At 42.1% G+C, this 26,290-nt stretch overlaps 2 protein-coding genes across 10 annotated transcripts in view; both read right to left on the reverse strand.

The window, feature by feature from the left end:
* Window positions 1–26,290, reverse strand: part of LOC124259067 (mRNA export factor GLE1-like) — a 447,176-nt gene that overhangs the window by 207,040 nt on the left and 213,846 nt on the right. The window lies entirely within an intron of this gene.
* LOC124259062 (lysophospholipase D GDPD1-like) lies at window positions 6,867–23,965 on the reverse strand. Of its 5 annotated transcripts, none has more exons than XM_046693141.1 (12): window positions 22,870–23,116; window positions 22,448–22,742; window positions 20,619–20,803; window positions 20,213–20,255; window positions 19,136–19,271; window positions 18,427–18,472; window positions 16,052–16,170; window positions 11,632–11,721; window positions 11,374–11,507; window positions 10,391–10,450; window positions 10,112–10,163; window positions 6,867–7,763 (listed from the first exon to the last, which is right to left on the reverse strand). In XM_046693141.1, exons 3-12 carry the CDS (start codon window positions 20,776–20,778, stop codon window positions 7,506–7,508), a joined length of 1,098 nt encoding a protein of 365 aa, XP_046549097.1. In that variant the 5' UTR covers window positions 20,779–20,803; window positions 22,448–22,742; window positions 22,870–23,116; the 3' UTR covers window positions 6,867–7,505. The 5 variants fall into 5 exon arrangements, with proteins under 5 accessions (XP_046549097.1, XP_046549099.1, XP_046549100.1 ...); XM_046693143.1 differs by lacking the exons at window positions 22,448–22,742; window positions 22,870–23,116 and adding exons at window positions 21,863–21,876; window positions 22,235–22,399; XM_046693144.1 differs by lacking the exons at window positions 22,448–22,742; window positions 22,870–23,116 and adding an exon at window positions 23,875–23,965.

Genomic DNA, 26,290 nt, shown 5'->3' on the forward strand with positions numbered 1-26,290 from the left:
CTTGTCTTGACATGCCTGGGTGTAGGAGTGTACCTTGTCTTGACATGCCTGGGTGTAGGAGTGTACCTTGTCTTGACATGCCTGGGTGTACAGTGTATCAACATGCCTGGGTGTACAGTGTATCAACATGCCTGGGTGTACAGTGTATCAACATGCCTGGGTGTACAGTGTATCAACATGCCTGGGTGTACAGTGTATCAGCGAGAACCTGAGGTAAATGCAACTCTGTCGGCAACTCTTCTTTTCCCACTTCCCTGAGCACAATCACCCGGCAGAAGACGATGAACAAGTGTCCCAGCGCCCAGTTAGCAGGAAGAGATTAGAGATCATTACCCATCCGGGCTAGGATACACAGGTGATTATTTTTGTGATAATCGCACATATGCTTTTTGGTGATTCTAAACGTTGATTGGTCAGCTAAGCAGAGAAGAAATATGATTGGTTGACGGAACTACTTTTCATGATCCAAAAACAGAAAACATTTTCTAGATGTATTCGTGGGATGGTTGTCTTTTAGATTTCCTAACGTTCAACCGTCGACTTTCCCAGAAAATGACAGGTTTTTGCCAAAGTGTGTTTGAACACTACACCGTCACTAGACACACGTCAGTCGTGAATGAACGATGTTCCTGCTTACTGACTTGATCAATTAACGTTCTAGCTGTTATTAAGTTCAATGATATTACATGTAAACAACAAATAAACTTTGGGTTCTTTTGTACACTTTTAACTATTACATATGAAAGATTTGTGGTTAGTCTTATGCGGGACACCAAATTCTATCTTAAGAAATTTGTGGTTAATTAATACCGAGCGATTAAAAGTTGCTAAAAAGTCGCCTGCTTCACTCTCGCCCGCCAACGAAACCACAGACAGGTTACGTAACTCTGTCGTTAGAGCACTGCAGTGACGTCATATGAGGAAGGATTTTCAGTTAGTTGTATAGAAAGTGTGTAGCAAGCTCGTCATTTTGATGATTTCACGACATCAACGAAGACATGCGGAATCGTTGTCGTCTATTGCTCCTAGGGGTTGGGCGATGGTGTCGCCATGCACAGATTTCCACAGGACCCCGCAGTTCGTGCTAAATGGGTTATGTTTGTGAGTGCGAAGTGACCGTTATGGAAGCCTGAAACGATATCTTACTTGTGTTCAGATCGCTTCACGGAAGTTAAAGAATCAAAACTACTTACTAGTTGTAGTAAAATATGTATATGATTGAGGACCAGAAAGATTTTCCATGACACAACTTGTAACATAACGATTTCTTCCTCGGAAGTGAGGTTGTGGTCGAAGTAACAATAATATTGTAAGTGGTATTATATTGACACCCACCTCGCTGCCACGAGAGAAATTGTTATGTTATAAGCTATGTCATGCAAAATCCTATTGGCCATCAATCAAATACATATTTTACTACCAGTAGAAAGTAGTTTTGATTTTGTAACTCGGTGAAAACAAACCTAAATAGCATTTATCCTCAGACTGGCGGATGTTCGCGACAGGGAGCCGCCATTTTTGAAAATCGTAAAGTCACGGGCTAAAGTATGTTAGAATTAATGAGATTATGGTTTGTTTTCATCAAGTGAGAAAATCAAACCTACTTTCTACTCGTAGTTAAATATGTATTTGAATCATGACCAAAAGGATTATGCATGACACAACTTATAACATAACGATTTCTTCCACGGAAGCGAGGTGGGGGTCGAAGTCACAATACTGTGTGATAAATTTCTTAGCATTCACGTAGTTAACGTCCACTCACCAGTATGTAGATACTAGTCAATGTACGTCTTTATATTTTGTCTTATAATCCTAATTAGTTTATTATCATACTTGTATGCATTTTGAAACTAAATAAAAAGCAGACGATCTGCTGATACTTATAGTGAATTTATAACAGGGCTGACATTTTATAGTTTGCCAATGTGGATCATAAGTTCCACCAGGGAGACTATATAAGGGGGTGTTGTAGAGTATCCCTGGTTCCACACACGCCTTAGTGTATGTTGTCTGTCTCATTACACTTCACGGCGAAAACAATGATTAAATTAAAACAGATTAAAGTTATAGAAACAATGTCAGGCTATTACCTTGTTCGAGGAATGTATCCATCAATATCCACAAAAACGAGTGACATGCCATTCATCTGTAGCTGTTCCAAGTGATGTGTCTTTTAACAGTCTAATATACGAAAAGGTGACATATCGTTTCAGGTATTTCACATTGGTGTATAGTCTCATTGGTCACCCAAGATAGCACACCTGGCAACTAATTGCATAATGTCCGCCTTTCTTTTAGTTAGCCAATAGTGAGCAATCAATCAATGTATTGGCGGTTAATGCTTTGAAAGAAGGACATTGTTTTTTCGCAGACACAGACACGACAGAGTGTATTCAGTATAGATTAGTAAATCTACATACATAAACACTACCTTTTGACAAAATCCGCTGTGCAAGATAAAAGTAGTTAATCAATCAGCGTGTTATCGGTTAATCCTTTGATCGATGTTTATAATGTTGCGCATTTACTCCAGACACAAGAAATGCCAAATGGGAACCTTTGTCGGGTAATCTAAGTGGTGTTACCACTAATTATACTGTTATAATTTCATTAACTGACCATCAAGTGAATGATGACAAATAACATGTGTAGGTTTATACCACCTAACACGGGTTACAACAAGGGAGTATTAATTGCTGTATTGCATTCTATTTTAATTGTATGTGAAAACCTATGGGCCGACACTGTTTTGAGAATACAAACAGAACTCCATTGTTGCATAAGAAATACATATAGGCATTTTCTGTGTGCTAGAACTGTATGTACCTATTTACCTAATTTTCAGATTCTTCTAGCAATGGCAAACTAGGGTCATTCAAACACATCAAATATCAATTTAATATATATTTTTACATGACATGATTAAATATCGAGGTAAAAAACACAGAAATGGGATCAATGTGGATCAGTCATTATACCATCCAAACATTAGAAAACCTGAAAAAGCCCACACTGCTTTGATACTATATTTCAATCAGACAAGAACTACCGGGGATATTTTCAAATAACTGCATCTGATGGGCATCCACCCTCCTTAATGTCGCACTGTTTAGGTTGAAGAAATTAACCGTAACCGTGATGAGCGAGGCTGATCATCATTTTCACTATCACTAGCGTCTGGCTTGAACAAATATGGCCTAGCGACACCAAGCGATTTTGACAGAATCGTCTATGAAAACAAGTTGTAACTCGGAAACTAAGCAAAGCAGGAGACAAAATCAAATGACAGTAGATTGTGAGAACATATAGCTTTCATTTTTCACAACAGTTGTCACGATTTCAGGTTTATACAAACCTGTAAACAAGATAATTTACCCTCTGAAATGTACTTGAATTCTGCATCAGCCTTCAGAGCTATTCCTCATATGACGTCACAGAGACGCGCCGCTCTGTTTGGTTGAAATTTCGTTCGCGGGTGAGAATTGTGCACTGTTGTCAAAAAGGCCGATTTTAAGTTAATTAAAGATCGAAATGAGTAGTTTTAATGACGGGGTTTCATTTATAATGATGCCAATTAGTGATTTATGTATTTGTATCCCCTTAGAATATATATGATATTTAAAAGACCAGTTTTATCATATTAACAAATGTTGATAAATTATTCCATCATAAATATTTTGTTGTGTTTTAAAGCGATTTTACGAAATACCTTTTTTACATAGTGTAGTTACTGTTATTACCGCTGGAGAAGTTAGCTAGGTTTAATACGTGCATGAATACCAATCACCTGTTTGAGGTCACAAGTCTCCGGGTAGTTTTTATTTTATGGTTCTTCTTTTTCAATTACATTATGGGTAATAAATAGAATAACAAACGAGGTACGAGTGATTACGGGAAATATGCCCTCGTTAGAATAATAACAAGGCTCGGCACTGTGAACATTATTTCAACTCAGGCATATTTCCCGTAATCACTCGTACCCCGTTGATTATTCTCTAATTATTCCGGTAACAGGTTACACAGCACATTGATGCTCAGATTCCCTTGATGCATCCCTCTCCCAGCTTCGGAGCCGCCGTTACCAGACACCGCCGCTTGACCATCCTAACCCACCTTACAAAGGGCTGAGGGCTTTTCTACATTTCCCACAATGCATTCCCGGCGGCCATTTTGGAAGGCTTTGTTTACGCAGCTCATCGTTGTTGATCATTCATCCAGAGATAATGCCGACTACGTGTGCTATTGTAAACTGCCACAATCGGGGTGGGAGAGATAAAAAGAGCTTTTATCGCATTCCTAAGGTTATTTCTGGACAGGGGGAAGCAGCAGAAAAGAAGAGTGAACGGCGAAGGAGAGCATGGATTGCTGTAATCAACCGATCCGATGTGACGTGTTATGAACAGCTTCGTGTTTGTTCGGATCATTTCATTTCAGGTAAGCTACATTATTAATATTTTGTAGGTACATATGAATCTAAAATCTTGACAATTCAAAGCCCATTTTGTATTAAATTGATGTGCTAGGTCGAAAAACTCTGACAGTATTTTAGTTTTATGTTAGCAGAGCTGGTCAGTCTTGGTGGCGGGAAGCCATGAACACTAAATGTTCATAGGACATGCAGTATCTCATGTAAAGTCGATATTAGTACGAGATTATTTATTATGAATTCAGTGTCTATTGTTGTTTTATCAGAAAAATAGTAGCATATTTTTTATGGTTTATTTAGTGTCTTGTTTCAAAGCACAATGTGGAAATAACATAAATTCATATTGAATCTTGAGTTAACTTATCTTCTTAGAAATCTTACATGTAGAGAATTTTACAGACAGATAAACTGTAAGTTATGATATTGTGTAATGAATAATTCATATATTTTCAGAAAAACCACATCAATATGATGAATCACATCCAGACTGGGCTCCTAGCAAGCATCTAGGCTATAAAGGGACAAAGTCACCAAGTAAAGCAGCTGTACGCCATGAAAGACTGCAAAACAGAAAGGAAACTGCTAAGAAAACAGAAGCTGCTCTAAGTTTACTTGAACTTCGTGCATACAAGGAAGATGAATCTGACAGGACTTTGAAGACGACAAAGTGAAGTATTATACTGGATTGCCAAGTTTTGTAACTCTTATGGCACTTAATCATCTTTTGGCCCCTGAAATGACTGAAAACAGAAATTCATCTCTCAGCAAATTTCAGAAGATAATCATAACCCTAATGAGACGTAGACTAAATTTGCCAATCACAGACTTGAGTTATCGCTTTGGTGTATTTAAAGCTACATTATCTAAGGCTTTCTTAGATACTTTGAACTTAATGTATGTTGCATAACAACCTTTAGTGCGTTGGCCTGATCGTGATGAACTAAGGGAAACAATGTCGATGGTGTTTCGTAAATACTTTGGAAGGAGAGTCACCTGCATTATCGACTGTTTTGAGATTTTCACAGATCGCCCATCTAACATGACTGCAAGGGCACAGATCTGGTCCAACTACAAGCACCACGACACAGCCAAATATTTGACAGGAATTACACCTCAGGGAAGTGTAGGCTTCATGTCGGAGGGGGTGGGGGTGGGGATAGGGTGGGGGGCGAGTAAGTGACACACATCTAACAGCCAACTGCACATTCCTAGACAATCTGAGGAATGGAGATTTGATACTAGCAGATCGGGGATTTGACATCCAGGAAGTGGTTGCATTGGTTGGAGCCGAAGTGAAATGTCCATCTTTTATGAGAGGAAAGCAACAGCTGAGTGCTAGAGAAGTTGAGTCAACAAGAAAAATTGCTAATGTGAGGATTCACGTGGAAAGGGTCATTGGATCTGTGCGTCAGAAGTTCATGATTCTTAGAGCGACAAGTCCGATTGATTATCTCATGTCGAAAGCTGGTGACAAGTGTACAATTCTTGATAACATTGTGTTTGTATGCTGTGCTCTTACCTACATGTGTCCCTCTGTTGTGCCATTTGACTGACATAAACATTCACACATTAAATTTCCATTAACGTTTATTTTGAGTTATTATGAGTTACTTTTCATTGGCTACTGGCATGTTTAGCCGTTAAAATATTAAAAAAACACACAAAAATAAAGACATGTCTGCAGTTTATCCATTCCGTGTGATAGGTTTAATCACAGTTTTGGATAACCCAAGCTGCACTGATCAGCCTTGGGAGGGCGAAACATGTTAAATTTTCTAATAGAATCTTATGATTTTATACTACAGAAAGTTTCTTTTTTGTCAACACATTTGAGAGAGAGACAGATATGTTTCATATTGTAATTGTTTTCCATACTTGACATATTTAGTCAACTTGAAGTTGTCTATTTGGTTTAGTTAGGACAAATAAATTGCCACGAAAAATAAATGTTTCTAAACAAAGTTTGAGTGCATTGCAAACATGTTTCAGTGCTGCAAGGATTTCCCAATAAAATAACTGACAAAACTGATGTTTGTGTCAGAACAGGAAAATAATGTCAACAATGATCAGTGAAGTCAGGTGGGGATTGTGAATTCCAGGTATTTTCTTTTCTTTCCTTTTTATGCTCCTCAAGAAGTTACCCTCCAAGCAGTCCAGAGAAAACCAATCTCCCTCAGGTTCAGCTTTAAGGTTCACGCACGACAAATCAAGTAATTCACCAAGTCCGGGTATGAAACGCACGACCCTTTCTGATATTCGACGTGGCAATAGCCAGACTCTCTGGTCAAGACTCAATCATTTTTAGCCTGAAATTTTGGCTCAAACATCTAACAAGATCATACCGGGTCAGGCGGATAGTGGATAGTCATACCACTGACAGGCATCAGCTTTGGACTGCACCCACCCTTGCAAACTAGAAAATGACAACCCCTCAGAATGATGTCATTATTTCAGTTTTATTGTCACAAAACAACATAAAATTGCAGTGGTCATAAAAATATCAACATTCGATAAAACAAATAGGAAAACAGTTATAAAGTGCATCAATCTGTACAATAATATGGCACGTTTCTACAACATTGATGATGTCATACAGATCGCGCTGTTGATAAGTCTCCAAAATATGGCTGCTGCTGATTTGTCCGCAATAAAACACGATGGATCATTTGTCCAGACTGTACTAGATTGGTCCACATTACGGATCATTCGTCCAGACTGTACTACACTGGTCCACATTACGGATCATTCGTCCAGACTGTACTACATTGGTCCACATTACGAATCATTCGTCCAGACTGTACTACACTGGTCCTCATTACGGATCATTTGTCCAGACTGTACTACACTGGTCCTCATTACGGATCATTCGTCCAGACTGTACTACACTGGTCCTCATTACGGATCATTTGTCCAGACTGTACTAGATTGGTCCACATTACGGATCATTCGTCCAGACTGTACTACACTGGTCCACATTACGGATCATTCGTCCAGACTGTACTACATTGGTCCACATTACGAATCATTTGTCCGACTTTTACAACTCTGTCGACCCCGACGTCGGCGTGTCTGCATGTCACAAAGTATTTGTCGGCTCCGACGTCTGTGTACCCGTCTTTAACAAGCTGTCTGCCGGTTCCACCGAATGTATGTCGGCCTTTAACAAGCTGTCAGCCGGACCCGATGTCTGTGTGTCTGCCTCTAACGACGTCTGTGGGGCCGACTTGAGGTAGGCCGACAGTGAGGTCGGGAAGTCGGTTATCACGCCGGTGGTCTTCAGTTGATGGAAGGCTCGCTTGTACTCGCTGTCCTTGTTCAACACAAACAGGAAAGTCTGCAAGTGAAAATGTAAAATATATAGGATGTTATTGAAGAAGACATCTTTTGTCTTAACTTTATTCTGGAGGCAGTCATAATTTAGGTTTTCGGGTGAAAACAGACACTAATTCAACCAAAACAGGAAAGTCTGCACGTGTAAGTGTATGTGTACTAGGATGTAATAGTGGACTAAACAAGACGGCCTTAGTCTGGACGCATTCATAATTTACGTGCTTTTTTGTGTTTTGTTTTTATTTGGAATTACTTAGGACGTGTTTATTCTTTAAAATGTATGTACACAATGAAATTGCAATTTTTATCTTGCATCCAGTTGTACACTGATAATTGTAGTGAGTGAGTTGGATTGTATGCCGCTGCTTGCAATATTCCAGCAATATCACGGCGTGGAGCACCAGAAATGGGCTTCACACCGCCGCTGAAAGGCAAGCCAACGCCCAAGTCAAAGCCCAAGCCTAAACATACGAGCAAGGATTGCAAAAAGAATGAAAAAACTCGCAGGTACCAAGACGAGTTTAGTAAACTTCCTGAAGTAAACAAATCATGATTTTAGACCGTTCTGTTTGTTTCCGTTGTAATCAACAATATCCCAAACAAAGATAGTATATGCCAGAATGAACATGTGTCGGATCAGGACCGAAAAAACGATTACATTTACTGACGACCAAACGAAACTTTACAACTTCAAAAATGATTTTGAAAATCAAAACAAATGCAAAAGTCATCCAAGCATAACAATGATAGGTGACTTTTGGTGATACTCGTCAATGGCACGGCACAACACTCAGCAGGGTATGGAGATGAGACTCACGGCCTGAGGGAACCCAATGAAATGTAGCGACCGACCCCCGAAACAACCCGCTGTGATGCAGATGGAAGCACACATGTCCACATAGTTCCCGTGTTGTGACTAAGCGGTGCAAGACAGTGAACCAGACAGACATCAGACACGCCAAGAACAGACAGACCAAGGAAACTGCGTCCCATGAAGACCAGTATTGGTCGGACTTTGTCTCTAGAATCGAATCCTGGCTGTGACGTCATCAGCAACAAATGCAATGAGTCCTGGCGACCGGAAGTGATCAGGTGACTCGAGGCTACATGGCTTACACACCTTACAGAAGATAGTTATTGAAAGTGTAAAAACACTGTGCGTCGTTGGCAGCGACGTGACTGGCAGAGGGCCATCTTCACTGGTAAAAGTCGGTTCTGTCTGATCAGAGCTGACGGAAGACAGCGTGTCTACTGCGGAAGGGGAGATAAAATGGTGGTCGTATGGCGAATGGGATTGCATTGTATGGGGAGGAACAATGCCGTTCATCGCTAACGGACATTTTACATGGATGCTATTCTTCGTGCTTCACCAGATGTCACGTGGTGTCCTTTTTCGCCTTGACGTCAGACCCTGTACAGCCCAAAGTATTCACGACTTCCTTACAACCAGACCCGCGAAGATCCGGGGTACAATAGGTCTTCAGCCACCCATGCTTGCCACAAAAGGCGACTATGCTTGTCGTAAGAGGCGACTAACGGGATCGGGTGGTCAGGCACATGTGGTTGACACATGTCATCGGTGCCCAATTGCGCAGATCGATGCTCATGCTAGTGATCACTGGATTGTCTGGTCCAGACTCGATTATTTACAGACCGCCGCCATATAGCTGGAATATTGCTGAGTGCGCCGTGAAACTAAACGCACTCACTCACTCCTTACAACCAACAACGCCAAATTGTTGACGTGGCCTGCACGCTCCACACATGTCCCCCCATGGAAGGCCTAGGGATGGGATGTCATGCATCGCCGAGTCACACATCGTCGAGTTACACATCGTCGAGTTACAGAGACCACATCCCCCTGCCAACCGACAAGAACTTATCAAGGCCCTCCACGAAGAAAGGCGACATGTCCCAGTACACTACCAGACGACATAGTTTTGCTTTGTGTCTGAGAGTTTAGTGAATCTCGCACGTAGTACTGGGTGAACCTACACGATACTAATGTGTATACCCACTTCTGGTGTCCCTGTCGTGATAATGCTGGACTGTTGATAACAGCGGCGTAAAACAAAAAAACTCATTGCGAGTTTCGATGTGTGAGGCTATTGTCCATTTTGTTGATAGCATGATTTTGCTACCCAGCCTCAGTTTGGTCAACTATGCCGCCAGTATCGGGTGATGTATGGTTGTCATATGATAAGTTGACGGCGTTTGGATTTTCAACACATTTTACTTCATACATCCATATTTTCGCGGTGTTTAAAACTAACTAGCGTGTCTTTAGGCCGTAAGTCTATAATCACTCCTGAGACGGAGTGTACGGATAATCACGTTACTATGGCAACTTACATTAATACCACGCCTGGACAGGTGACCAAAGAGAGACGACCGCATGAAGAGTCTGGAACAATTGGTTTAACTCATTATGGTTCATATACAGAGAGGGAGACAAGCTGTTTATTTTGTATTCTGTACAAACAAATCATACAGGTTATATTCTTCTACGTTACAAAATACAGAAAGTATCAATAATTTACAGTATCTACACACACACACACAAACACACACACACAAACACACACACACACAGAGAGCAGCCACACACACACCTACTAGAGATCCACCTACTTGTCTGTAAGCCATACTTTAAATCGACCAAATCCGTGGAGATCAAAACCATTTTGTGGACTGAAAGACAACAGTGAGATACAAGTTACATAGCACGTGGTGATACACCAGTTATTACATAGCACGTGGTGATACACCAGTTATTACATAGCACGTGGTGATACACCTTATTACATAGCACGTGGTGATACACCTTTTTACATAGCACGTGGTGATACACCTTATTACATAGCACGTGGTGGATAACAAGTACCCGTGCCAACTGTGTTGGTTGAAAGACAGGACCAACTGGATCGGTTATCAGACTCGGTGACTTTAGTTGGAGCATAGTCGTATTTCGATGGCGTGGATGGGCATCCAAACCATCAGTCACTGGATTGTCTGGTCCAGACAATATAAGTTGTATGCTTCCCCCTCGGGTAATACGGTCTGATGTATGCCTCTTTGTAGCAGTGTCACCGGACCAGCATAACACTGCTACAAAGAGACTTACATCAGACTGTATTACCATCGAGAGAAGCACACAAGGTATCTATCTTACCGCCATGTTAAAAGTACAAAATATCATTTTATTTTATTTCATTTTGGAGATCGCTACCGACTATATGACATGTAAACAAAAAGGCGTCTGTTTCTCGACAGGATTTTAAAATCAGTTTAAAGCAACTATACAAACGGTTAATTATGTTTCATTTGTGTGTGGAAACGATTCAATGTATAAAATAGTTTGAAAAGAGCAGTGAAAGTCGGTACATAGGGAACTCAGAAACAGCTACGGTTTTCGAACTGGGAGGGGTGACATGTTAAAGAGTCATTGACCAATGAAATTAAAGTATTTTACATGAAGGTAAGATAATGATTGTTTTCAGACCTCCATCGTATGACGGTACTACGTCTGACTTCGGTGTTAAACAACAAGAAGTTACCAAATATATACTAGGTGGGTGGGGGGAGTCGATCCCGGAATAGCGAAACGTACTCACTCTAGTTCTATAGATGGCATTGGGGCTACAAGAAAGGTTTCGCGCAGTCTGATAAAGGGGAGTAATCCAGTGTAGAACCATAGGAGCATGAGTAGTCCCCCTTTGTAACTGAAGAAAATAGGAATGTCCGCAGTCTGAAATGTATAGAACAGAATACATCATCATCATCAGCAGCAGCAGCAGCAGCAACAGCAGCTGCAGCCACAGGATGCCTCGGAAGTCAGTTTATGTCGACGGAAGGAATGGATTGTAATTTACCTGCTTATACATCAGAGTGGACGTTGATTTGTTTTCGCTGCCCCATATTGTCCTGTCTGCTCTGTCAAACTCTGTGATCATATCCGACACCTGGAGACACAGAAACCGCTGTGTTACTGATATACCTGACAGAACGATAAACTTGACACGAGAACAGGTCAGCCACAGAGATAATGTGTTACTGATATACTTGACATGAGAACAGGCCAGCCACAGGGGTAATGTGTTACTGATATACTTGACATGAGAACAGGCCAGCCACAGGGGTAATGTGTTACTGATATACTTGACACGATGAGAACAGGTCAGCCACAGGGGTAATGTGTTACTGATATACCTGACATGAGAACAGGTCAGCCACAGGGGTAATGTGTTACTGATATACCTGACATGAGAACAGGTCAGCCACAGGGGTAATGTGTTACTGATATACTTGACATGAGAACAGGTCAGCCACAGGGGTAATGTGATACTGATATACTTGACATGAGAACAGGCCAGCCACAGGGGTAATGTGTTACTGATATACTTGACATGAGAACAGGCCAGCCACAGGGGTAATGTGTTACTGATATACTTGACATGAGAACAGGTCAGCCACAGGGGTAATGTGTTACTGATATACTTGACATGAGAACAGGCCAGCCACAGGGGTAATGTGTTACTGATAAACTTGACATGAGAACAGGTCAGCCACAGGGGTAATGTGTGATACTGATATACTTGACATGAGAACAGGTCAGCCACAGGGGTAATGTGATACTGATATACTTGACATGAGAACAGGCCAGCCACAGGGGTAATGTGTTACTGATATACTTGACATGAGAACAGGTCAGCCACAGGGGTAATGTGATACTGATATACTTGACATGAGAACAGGCCAGTCACAGGGGTAATGTGTTACTGATATACTTGACATGAGAACAGGTCAGCCACAGGGGTAATGTGTTACTGATATACTTGACATGAGAACAGGTCAGCCACAGGGGTAATGTGATACTGATATACTTGACATGAGAACAGGCCAGCCACAGGGGTAATGTGTTACTGATATACTTGACACGAGAACAGGCCAGCCACAGGGGTAATGTGTTACTGATATAATGACATGAGAACAGGTCAGCCACAGGGGGTAATGTGTTACTGATAAACTTGACATGAGAACAGGTCAGTCACACAGGGGTAATGTGCTACTAATATACTTGACACGAGAACAGGCCAGCCACAGGGTAATGTGATACTTGACATGATATACTGATGACATGAGAACAGGCCAGCCACAGGGGTAATGTGTTACTGATATACTTGACATGAGAACAGGTCAGCCACAGGGGTAATGTGTTACTGATATACTTGACATGAGAACAGGTCAGCCACAGGGGTAATGTGATACTGATATACTTGACATGAGAACAGGCCAGCCACAGGGGTAATGTGCTACTAATATACTTGACACGAGAACAGGCCAGCCACAGGGGTAATGTGCTACTAATATACTTGACATGAGAACAGGTCAGCCACAGGGGTAATGTGGTAATACTGATATACTTGACATGAGAACAGGTCAGCCACAGGGGTAATGTGATACTGATATACTTGACATGAGAACAGGTCAGCCACAGGGGTAATGTGATACTGATATACTCTGACATGAGAACAGGTCAGCCACAGGGGTAATGTGATACTGATATACCTGACATGAGAACAGGTCAGCCACAGGGGTAATGTGTTACTGATATACTTGACACGAGAACAGGTCAGCCACAGGGGTAATGTGATACTGATATACTTGACATGAGAACAGGTCAGCCACAGGGGTAATGTGTTACTGATATACTTGACATGAGAACAGGCCAGCCACAGGGGTAATGTGATACTGATATACTTGACATGAGAACAGGTCAGCCACAGGGGTAATGTGATACTGATATACTTGACATGAGAACAGGTCAGCCACAGGGGTAATGTGATACTGATATACCTGACATGAGAACAGGTCAGCCACAGGGGTAATGTGATACTGATATACTTGACATGAGAACAGGTCAGCCACAGGGGTAATGTGATACTGATATACTTGACATGAGAACAGGTCAGCCACAGGGGTAATGTGTTACTGATATACTTGACATGAGAACAGGTCAGCCACAGGGGTAATGTGTTACTGATATACTTGACATGAGAACAGGTCAGCCACAGGGGTAATGTGCTACTGATATACTTGACACATGAGAACAGGTCAGCCACAGGGGTAATGTGATACTGATATACCTGACATGAGAACAGGTCAGCCACAGGGGTAATGTGCTACTAATATACTTGACATGAGAACAGGTCAGCCACAGGGGTAATGTGTTACTGATATACTTGACATGAGAACAGGTCAGCCACAGGGGTAATGTGTTACTGATATACTTGACATGAGAACAGGTCAGCCACAGGGGTAATGTGTTACTGATATACTTGACATGAGAACAGGTCAGCCACAGGGGTAATGTGTTACTGATATATACTTGACATGAGAACAGGTCAGCCACAGGGGTAATGTGTTACTGATATACCTGACATGAGAACAGGTCAGCCACAGGGGTAATGTGTTACTGATATACTTGACATGAGAACAGGTCAGCCACAGGGGTAATGTGTTACTGATATACTTGACATGAGAACAGGTCAGCCACAGGGGTAATGTGTTACTGATATACCTTGACATGAGAACAGGTCAGCCACAGGGGTAATGTGTTACTGATATACTTGACATGAGAACAGGTCAGCCACAGGGGTAATGTGTTACTGATATACTGACATGACATGAGAACAGGTCAGCCACAGGGGTAATGTGTTACTGATATACTTGACATGAGAACAGGTCAGCCACAGGGGTAATGTGTTACTGATATACTTGACATGAGAACAGGTCAGCCACAGGGGTAATGTGTTACTGATATACTTGACATGAGAACAGGTCAGCCACAGGGGTAATGTGTTACTGATATACTTGACAGGTGAGAACAGGTCAGCCACAGGGGTAATGCGCTGTCAGCCAAGGGGTGATTGTGGGTGAGACAGGTCAGAGTGAGTTCGATTCTAGACCGCATGTGTTCCCACCAAACCGGGGAACATCAACAACATTGAAACTTGTACCCATTTCGATTCGAACCGGGTCTTCGGCACGACCCGATTCTTTGCTCCCCAAAACAGCTAGTGAATATACGTAGTATGTACTTATACCAATGCGAGCGGTTAGTTAACTCACAATACATGCCCAATACAGTACAAGCAATATATCAGAACCGTAATTCACACACAACTCGTCCAATATGCAACACTGAAGAAAGGGAACGGCTACCCACTGACATACCTAACTAATGTATTCTCTCTAATACACTGTTGAGTATTGTAGTATCCAATCATCCCGAGGCAAATGAAACACCTGACTGTACCACGTGGTATGGACTCAATTACCTCCCTTGCCTCGGGAAGACTGCTGGTACATTTGAAGTAACTCTTATTTCAAAACTCCGTTGAGTGAACAATATATACTCAAGAATCTTACCCTTTGATTCTCTAATGATTACATACTTTACATTCTATTTTCAAATACTCAAGTCCTAAATATCGTTTAAGTCAGATTTCTATTGCGATTTGTGACTCTGTTATACCTTGGATGACCCACTCAGTTGGTGACTGATGTAGGTCTGTTAAAGAGTCGATTTGCTCACAGATTCTATTGTTATTCCTGCTACACGTTATATTCAATGTGCGAAATAGCCACTGGCCCGTGGCTAGTAAACATCCTATCGGGCCAGTAAATCTCCGCAGTCACTCGCCCGACTGGCTTGTGAATTTTCATGGGGTCATTTTGTAAATATAACACTCTCTCTGCCTTGTTAAGTTATAACACTCTTTTAAACCATGCAAGATTGTGGTCTGATAAATATGTTCATCGTATTAGCAGCTTAATGATGACGTATTTAGCATAAACAAAATATTTCAGACATGTGTATTCTTATTTGTTTTTGATGGTATTTTACCTTTTTTGCAATATTTTGCTAGTTTCTACATTCCAATTCTGGGCTAGGGAATTATTTTGTGGGCTAGTATCTTTCAGGCACAGCTAGGCCGACTGGCTAGCAACATTGGAAACTATTTCGCACACTGGTTATATTCAATGACCAGTAACCGATTCTGGGACGTCGGGTGGCTAGTGGTTAGGTTGAGTCTCATCCGGGATTCGAACCCACACTCTCAGAGCCAGGCACCATGTCGACAGCACACACAGTCAGCTGTCCAACCAACTTAGTTATGGTGAGAGAATTGTCGGCCTCGATCATCCGCCCAAATAACCCAAACATGGAGGTTCACTCATCTTCTGTATTCTTATAATAGTTCGGTCACTTACTTCTGAACATCTTACCTTGCGGACGAGCTGTTCCTGAGTTCCTTTCACTTCTATCATGACAGGAACATAAGTGAATCTCTGGAACACCTCCCTCAGTGTCAGTATCCGCGTGTCATCATCATACGTCGTGTGTCCTGTACAGATAATCACGGGACAGGTTGCCAGAGCAATAGAACTACTTCACTACGAGAATGTGTAAACTCTGTCGCTATTTAGATATAATGAAGGTAATGTAATGAATCATCGGTGAAAGGTAAGTATTATTGATATAGTTATATCAATCATGTATCAATATATTCATCATGTAGCAGCACTCTCAGTTGAAGTACGTGCAGTAGTCATAGTCACAGTAGTAGTCAGAGTAGTAGCAGTAGTAGTCAGAGTAGTAGCAGTAGCAGTAGTAGTAGTAGCAGTAGAAGTCGTAGCAGTAGTAGTAGTAGTAGCAGTAGTAGTACTAGCAGTAGTAGTAGCAGCAGTAGTAGTAGTAGTAGAATTAGTAGTAGTAGTAGAAGTAGCAGTAGTAGTAGTAGTAGTAGCAGCAGTAGTAGGAGTAGTATAGTTAGTAGTAGAAGTAGCAGTAGTAGTAGTAGTAGCAGTAGTAGTAGTAGCAGCACCAGTAGTAGCAGCAGCAGTAGTAATAGTAGCGGTGGTGGTAGTGGCAGCGGTAGTGGTGGTAGCAGTGGTGGTGGTCAGTGGCAGCAGTGGCAGTGGTAGTAGGCAGTGGTAGTGGTAGTAGTGAGTAGCAGTGGTAGTAGTAGTAATAGTGGTGGTGCCCGTAGTAGCAGTTGTGGTGGTAGTAGTAGGAGTAGTAGAGCAGTGGTAGTGGTGGTAGCGGTGAGTGGTAGTGTAGTGGTGGTGGCAGTGGTGAGTAGTAGCAGTGGTAGTGGCAGTGGTGAGTGAGTAGTAGTCAGTGGCAGTGGTGTGAGTAGTAGTGAGTGGCAGCAGCAGTGGTAGTGAGTAATGGTGGCAGTGGTAGTAGCGGTAGTAGTGGTGCCCGTGGTAGCGGTGAGTAGTGGTGGCAGTGGTGAGTGGTAGTGGCAGTGGCAGCGGTTATAGCGGTAATAGTGAGTGGTAGTAGTAGTGGTAGTAGTAGTGGCAGTGGCAGCAGCGGCAGTGAGTAGTAGTAGTAGTGGTAGTGGTACCAGTGGTGAGTAGTGGCAGTGGTAGAAGTGGTAGCAGTGGCAGTGAGTAGTGGTGGTAGTAGTAGTGGTGGTGAGTGGCAGTAGTAGTAGTGGCAGTGGTAGTGGTAGTGGTGGTAGTGGTGGTGGTGGTAGTGGTAGTGGTAGTGGTGGCAGTGGTAGTGGTAGCGGTGGTAGTGGTGGTGGCAGTGGTAGTGAAGAGTAGTGGTGAGTGGTAGTGGTGGTGAGTGGCAGCCAGTGGTGGTAGTGGTGGTGAGTGGTAGTGGCAGTAGCAGCAGCTTGATGGTAGTGGTGGAGAGTAGTGGTGAGTGGTAGTGGTGAGTGGTGAAAGTGGTGGTTTGCAGTGGTAGTGGTAGTGGTTGCAGTGGTGGTGAGTGGTAGTGAGTAGTGGCAGTGCAGTGGTGAGTGGTGGTAGTGGTGAGTGGTAGCAGTGAGTAGTGGTGAGTGGCAGTGGGAGTAGCAGTGAGTGGTACTAGCGGTGGTGGTAGCAGTGGTGGTGAGTAGTGGTAGTGGTGGTGAGTAGTGGTTAGTGGTGGCAGCCCGGTGAGTAGTGGCAGTGGCCAGTGGTGGTGTGGTGGGATTAGTGAGTGGTATAAAGTGTGGCAGTGGCGGTGGTAGGTGGTGGTGGTAGTGGTGGTGGTGGTGGTGGTGTGGTGAGTAGTGGTGGTAGTGGTGGTAGTAGTGGTGAGTGAGTGGTGGCAGTGGTGAGTGGTAGCAGTGGTGGTAGTGGTGGTGGTGGTGGTGGTGGTGGTGGTGGTGGCGGCGGTGGTGGTAGTGAGTGGTGGCGGCGGTAGCAGTGGTGGTGAGTGGTGGTGGTAGTGGTAGTGAGTAGTGAGTAGTGGTGGTGGTGAAGTGGTGAGTGGTAGTGGCAGTGGTAGTGAGTGATTATAGTGGCAGTGCGGTGGTGTGGTGGTGGTGGTGGTGGTGGCGGTAGTGGTAGTGGCGGTGGGGAGTCGTTAGAAGTTAGTGGTAGCAGTGGCAGTGGTAGTGAGTAGTGGTAGTAGTAGCAGTAGTGAGTAGTGGCAGCAGTGGTAGTAGTAGTGCAGTGGTAGCAGTAGTAGAGTAGTAAGTAGAAGTAGTAGTAGCAGTAGTAGTAGTAGTAGTAGCAGTAGCAGTAGTAGTAGCAGCAGCAGCAGCAGTAGTAGTAGTAGCAGCAGCAGTAGTAGCAGTAGCAATAGCAGTAGCAGTAGTAGCAGTTGCAGTAGTAGTAGTAGTAGTAGTCGGAGGTGGGGGATCATCAGCTACATTTACCTTTTCTGTAGTAGAGATCGAGTGGCGGCTTCAGCGGCGGCAGGTCCTAGGACAGAATAAAGTGATGTAGAAGGTATACTTAGATACTTAACACCAAGTTAGCGTGGAACCAGTCAATAAACAGACGGATAACTGACTGAATGGAGGCCGCAGTAGATACAGCCTGAACGACGGCTCACGCCCTCGGAGTGTCATGACAGGTCACCACTACATCGTCGGCTCCTGGCACCAGCACTTGGTACCAGACACCGGGTACCAGGCACCCAGGACCAGACACAGGGTACCAGACACCCAGCACAGACACAGGATACCAGGACCAGGCACAGGGTACCAGACACCCAGCACAGGCACAGGGTATCAGACACCGAACCACAGACATATCACCACAGCCTTTCAAATAGATAACAGTAATCTTACTTCATAAAAACATTATGTTAAATCCTAAACTTTCGACAGCTCATGTGAGGGGAGTGAGTGCAGTTTTATGCCGCGTTTATCAGTTTTCCAGCAATATGACTCCAGTGATGCAGTGATGACACCCTCAGGCTCGGGTTGGATTTGGCAAAAGATACAGGACAGAATAGTTATCCGAAACCATACTCAGCGGATCCTGCCTCTACTAAGGGACGCAAATCTACATGTAGTTGCACACCTTACCACCCATGCTCCTTCATACTTGTGTTCACGTCCCAGTGCTTTGATGACGTACCTCATATCTAGTGTCGATGACGGCGTCAGGGACTCCACAACACCTCTGCAGAGTCTCGTCATGGAACACGACAACAACATCATCGCTCGTCAACCGGACGTCCATCTCCAGAATGTCTGTGCCACAGTCGACGGCGCTGCAAAAGGAGTAGTGTGTGAAGACTCTCCTACTGCTGTAGACCCAGGTCAAAGTTAAGGAGTTCGCTCATCACTGGGCAGAGGCCGCGAGGCATTAACATTAACGCTCTGAATAGTATTTCAGTTACATCACGGCATATACGTTATATATGGAACTGAAATTCGAGGCATTAGCATTTTAATCAGATGACCACTTAATCGTCACTCATTCCTGCTACAGCTATGTCGAAATAAACTCGTCCAACGAAGGACAATTGAAAAATGAATATGTAACCACGCGATTTGTGCCATGTTTGAAACTTGAATTTGGGCCGAAAAGAAGCAAATGTATTGATTTCTAAAGATAGAATGTCTAAGTTATCCACCAGCTATTGTGGTGATTTTTATATTTTTGAAAATTCAATATTAAATTATATTGTGATGAATATGTAGTGTAGAAGCATTAGCTGAGTGGTACAAATCATTTTTTTTAAATACAATAACTCAAGATAATGTCAGTTGTAAAATTAATGTAATTGACTGCGAGGTATGACTTCTTTTGTCCCTCAGTATCTATGCGGCGAGAAGTGACTGCACGCGGGTCACGGTCATTATCTCGATAAACGAAACCCGGTAACTGCGGACGCCGATACAAACAGCACTCGGAATTCCGGAAATGCCTTCATTTTGGGCAGCCTCAATAAAAACAAGCAACGCCCATCGCAACGGTGTTTTACTATACGTACATACTTATTGAATGATTCCGTCCAGATTAATGATAATATGGCTGAAATATTGCCGAGGTGACGTTAAAAGGTAACTCACTCACTCACTGACTGGTGAATAATACCGTCCAGAATAACGACGTTCTACCATACATGGTATGTATTGATTAATCAGATCCACCATACATAATCAGTGAATGGTCAAACTCGGATTAACGAGGTTCTACTATACCTACTTGGTGAATGCGGACATAGTCCCCTCCAGCTTCTCGCCACCGCCTGAAAATAACGTGATAACATTTACTCCTCTGAAATACATCTTACCACGTAGAGTATAAAATGGTGTTTTTAAGTTATATCTATATATGTCGACATTGTCAAGAGTGGGCTGAGTGTACGCCCGGTTTCAACAATAATCATATCACAGCACATACTGCGTGTCAAAAGGAGGGAGAGACGGTGGCGACGATTACCACAGCAACAATTTAATCCAGATACACGACAAGACAAACTCACAAATGGTACAGGCCCATTATTCACAGGACATTGTTATACAGCTGGTACGACGTCAAACTTCGAGAAAAAAATAGAGATTAGTGAAGTGCTCCCATGTAGCATATCATATGTCGCCGGTGTAATTACCTCCACGATGACTCAGGTGTCGCTGGTTAAAGCCGTAATGCTTCTTTCTTTTGTGAATTAAGTTTGGTTTCAGGAAAAACACAACTGACAGAGTTATGTAGATGAGTATCGGAATAACGACACCCAAGGTCAAGGATACCGGAAGTGTCCATTCGGCCATCTTGGTGGCTGGTATTGTCGGTTTTCTGAAAGGGAACATTAAGAGAATATTACCTGTACGACAAATATAATCCTGCGTTGTTCTTGTAGTGATCTATAAATACACTTGACAAACGTGACATTCATATACAAGAATGTGTTCCTGTCCCTTTGTATCTGTGTCATGGGTGAATGAGACCTGGCTATTCTGACAGGCTGCTGTAATAAGCTCTGTTGGCTTTCTGAGGCCATTCATACACATCAGTGCGTCAGGCTGATGAATGAAACTTATGGCTTATTCTTGTCTGCTTTCTCGAGTGAGTGATATGATAAGTAATATTACCAATCGTGACCTAAAACAGCAGTCACCTACTCAGTGCTGGTACCATCGCTCAGTGGTTTCAAACGTGTTTCAACCGCTCTATTTGATTGGTATTTTGAAATGGCTTCAAGACCGCCGTGTTTCAACTGTAATACCAACAAGACCTTATTTTACTGGTATATTCATACCTCTTTAATCGCACCAACAAGACCTTATTTAACTGGTATATTCATACCTCTTTAATCGCACCAACAAGACCTTATTTTACTGGTATATTCATACCTCTTTAATCGCACCAACAAGACCTTATTTTACTGGTATATTCATACCTCTTTAATCGCACCAACAAGACCAACTGTGCTAGAACATCTTCTTGCCTGTGTATCCTCAACTACCACATTCAGCATTAAATGCCGGAGCGTAATTTAAACATGGAATTACTGAACAGACATCTCCGCGACAGATATCGGAATGTGTCCCATCTCCATCATTGGCTTAAAGTTGCAGGGTCCGATTGCAGTTTTCTCCTGGAAATTGGTTTCAGTAATATTTTCTACGACTACAACACGTGTGAACTTCAATACTAATTCCTGTCTGTGTTTGCCGTACATCATGTTTAATCTTATTTAGATATCGATTCTGTTCTCTTTCTTTAGCTGACGTTCACGATTGAATCCCTTTTAAATAATCGTATCCTCCCACGGTACAGTCAAATTAATATCTTATCTATGTGTTCTATTGTCTATGTTCAAACAGAAACATAATCGAAAATACCACTTCATACCTTTCAAACCGGCGCTCATGTCATCCAGACCGCCTCCGTGGTGTAGTGGTTAGAGCGTCCGCCCGGAGAGCGGAAGGTCGCGGGTTCGATCCCCGGCCACGTCATACCAAAAGACGTTAAAATGTGGTACTTGTTTGTCCCTGCCTGGCGCTCGGCATTTATGGGTACAACAAGGACTGGTCGGCTCGGAGTCAGTATAATGTGTCTGAGTGCTTCACTGCGGCATGGTATCTCAGTGGGCTAGCACTATAAAACCAGCTTAAGTCTGGGCTAGTACAAGCGGCCGCACATCCACATACACAAGCATGCACGTCGTCATATGAGCGAAATATTCTCAAGCACGACGTTAACCCCAATTTCACCTCACCTCACCTCATGTCATCCATACTTCAGTCACCACGCTACCTCAGACACATAGCAAAAATGCCAAGGAAAACAAATACTATAGAGAATGTTTCACAAGGGTTACTGATCATTAAACCGAGTCTCGGCAAGAAAGCCGACCCGCACTGTTAGAAACTGAACCTTGTGTTGATTATCGACAAACTATGTGTGTTAATGAGTACACGATACAGTAGAACTCACATGACTACGGAGAAATTGCTTCTGCTCCAGTTGTCGTCTGCTCTAGTTGTCGTCTGCTCGAGGTTGTCCTTTGTATATCGAACAAAGAAAATCGATCCTTCGGCCTCCCTGCATTATCAAACCCAGGTGAAATACAAACGGACATGGGTTTGTTTTGTCAGGGGTTGAGTGTTCGTTGAGTCAGTTTCCATTGCAGTAGCATGGGATGAATATCCAACCCAAAATAGAGCCAGCAAATTATTGATTTATAGGTATCTTCGTCATGGTAGGTCAAGCGTGTCTGGTACATGCGTGGCTGTAAGTACATGCATCAATTACTTATATACTTATACTCACTGACATATCTGACATAGGTGTTCCAATAAAGTAGCAACTTCTTCACTTCGATTTTGACTTAATAATACTAGATCACGTATACTTACAAACAGCGCTCTAGGTGTGGTCGTCGTTGTTACATCACGCAAGGGATCGCTAAGGATAGTGTTAGGAGATTCCATGAACGCATCGGCTGTGCAGACCACGTGATTCAGCCAGGAAGACCCGAGGGTTATTAAAACGGCATATTTGTAAATACTTCCTCGCCGAAGTGTAGAACAAGGTCAGCTGGTTCAGCAGTGTGACTGAGTAGGGTCAAACTTAACTAGAAGACCCATCACGGTGATGCCTCCATATATCTATATGTAGTTACATACAGGATACTGCAAGTGTAGGTCAGCTAGAACCACCAGTGTGTTGACCTGTGATGTTATGGCGATAGTAACCTGGGCTAATAACAGTATTATCCTACACCTTAACAATGTAATATACGTTTAAGTAGAATTTCTTGAGTTGTCGGATTACTTACTGTAACGCTTTATGAATACACAATGTCAATTAGAAAGTGGCCAAATGTATCACGTTATATTTGGGATCACACTTTCTTAGTAAAGTACAGATTCTTGTACTTTTTTTTGGGTTGAGTCAATCCTGGATTCGTACCCACACTCTCTCTGAGTTACGGTCAGATTGTCGGCCTCGATTATCCGCCGAAATAACCAAAACATGGAGGTTCATTCTTCTTTTGTAGTCGTATAGCACTCACTCACTCACTCACACGTGCACAAACATCCACTTGTTGCACCAAGGAAACCGTGAAGTACATCATATAGTACATTGTTCTCTGCACTTGCCAGCATTGATCCCCGTGTCAGCTTGGAGGCGCAGTTCAACTGATGTCAGCCGAGCCCTGTAGACTGCGGTATTGACCCGAGGCAGGGTTATAGGTTTACTGTAGCACTGATATATAAGGACCACATTATCTCCACCGTACCTGCACATGGCGATATCAAGCAAATGCCGGTCTAAAGTGATTCTAGGAACTTCAACTTCCAAACTTCAATGATACTCTGATTTGTACAGGCTGTTGTTAACATAACACTTCAACTGACCAGCCGACGTAGATCACGTCGTCCACGCTGTCTGCATCAATCATCAACTCCCTCACCCTCGCCGACCGTCTTCAGGAAGTTTTAACTATTTGAACACTCGGAGTTAATTATTTACACCAACCCCCGGATGAGAGAGAGAAGGGGGGGTGTGGGGTGTGTGTGGGGGGGTGCTAAGTAAGTGTGTGTGGAGGAGGGAGGATGTGTTGATGAAGGAGGGAATTATTGGATATATGAGAGCGCGTTGCTGATACAGGAACACAGGCTGAGTTTGTTGTGTCTACAGAGACACGTGCATCGCATCTAAAACATATGTAGAACTTTATCAACGGCAGCCCTGCTTCACAGTTAAGTTTCCACTTTAGGTTGCTCAAAAGTTCGCAACTTTTAATATAGGTGCTAAATAACCGAATAACTGAATTTCGGTTACTAAAATTATAGCTGTTGTGAGAATTTGGTTGATGATAAATTTCCGTTGTGAATTTCAGTTCCCAAACATTTAACCACAAGCTGTTTCAGATCCGCAACAACTGACGATGTAAGGTTTCATTACGGCGTTGCGGGCTATAGATAATACTTTCCCGACAACCAATATATATGCTGGTCGTCAACGCCATTTGTTTTCAATACGATAGGGCAGGGTACATCAGGAAAGGCTTCACATTGTGCAAGTCATGTGGATAGGGAACGTTGTAGCATTAGTAGTAGTAGTCGTAGTAGTAGTAGTAGTACTAGTTGTCGTAGTAGTAGTAGTAGTCGCAGTCGTAGTCGTAGTCGTAGTAGTAGTCGTAGTAGTAGTAGTAGTAGTGGTACTAGTAGTAGTAGTAGTGGTAGTAGTAGTAGTGGTAGTAGTAGTAGTAGTAGTGGTAGTAGGAGTCGTAGTAGTAGTCGTAGTAGTAGAAGTAGTGGGCAGTAGTAGTGGTAGTAGTCGTAGTCGTAGTAGTAGTGGTAGTAGTCGTAGTCGTAGTAGTAGTAGTAGAAGTAGTGGTAGTAGTAGTCGTAGTAGTGGTGGTAGTAGTGGTAGTAGTGGTAGTAGTAGTAGTAGTAGTAGTAGCAGTAGTAGTAGTAGTCAAACCGCCGTGTTACAACTGTTATATTACTTATTTTACTGGTATATTCATACCTCTTTAATTGCACCAACAAGACCAAGACCAAGAGAGAGTTATATGATCATACAAGAGAGAGTTATTTGACCATACAAGAGAGAGTGATATGATCATACAAGAGAGAGTTATATGATCATACAAGAGAGAAAGTTATATGATCATACAAGAGAGAGTTATATGATCATACAAGAGAGAGTTATATGATCATACAAGAGAGAGTTATATGATCATACAAGAGAGAGTTATATGATCATACAAGAGAGAGTTATATGATCATAGAAAGAGAGATATGATCATATAGAGAGTTCATAGAGAGAGTTATATATGATCATACAAAGAGAGTTATATGATCATACAAAGAGAGAGTTATATGATCATACAAAGAGAGTTATATGATCATATAAGAGAGAGTTATATGATCATACAAGAGAGAGTTATATGATCATACAAAGAGAGTTATATGATCATATATGATCATACAAGAGAGAGTTATATGATCATACAAGAGAGAGTTATATGATCATACAAGAGAGAGTTATATGATCATATATACAAGAGAGAGATATGATATAGAGAGATCATACAGAGAGAGTTATATGATCATATGATCAAGAGAGTTAGTGATCATACAAAAGAGATATATGATCATATAAGAGAGCTATATGAGAGAGTTATATGATCATAAGAGAGAGTTATATGATCATATAAGAGAGAGTTATATGATCATTAAGAGAGAGTTATAAGATCATATATGATCACAAGAGAGAGTATATATGATCATACAAGAGAGTTAGATGATCATACAAGAGAGAGTTATATGATCATACAAGAGAGTTATATGATCATACATAGAGAGAGAGTTATATGATCATACAAAGAGAGAGTTATATGATCATCATATAAGAGAGAGTTATATGATCATATAAGAGAGAGTTATATGATCATACAAGAGAGAGTTATATGATCATATAAGAGAGAGTTATATCATACAAGATGAGATACAAGTTATATGATCATATAAGAGAGAAAGTTATATGATCATACAGAGAGAGATATGATATGATCAACAAGAGAGATCATATAAGAGATATGATCATACAAGAGATATATGATCATACAAGAGAGTTATATGATCATACAAGAGAGAGTTATATGATCATATAAGAGAGTTATATGATCATACAGAGAGAGTTATATGAGTTATAGAGATATATGATATACAAGAGAGAGTTATATGATCATACAAGAGAGATATATGATCATACAAAGAGAGAGTTATATGATCATACAAGAGAGAGTTATATGATCATACA

This window comes from Haliotis rubra, unplaced genomic scaffold (genome assembly GCF_003918875.1).
Source record: "Haliotis rubra isolate DU_JTF1 unplaced genomic scaffold, ASM391887v1 Scf709, whole genome shotgun sequence".
NCBI lineage: Eukaryota > Metazoa > Mollusca > Gastropoda > Lepetellida > Haliotidae > Haliotis > Haliotis rubra.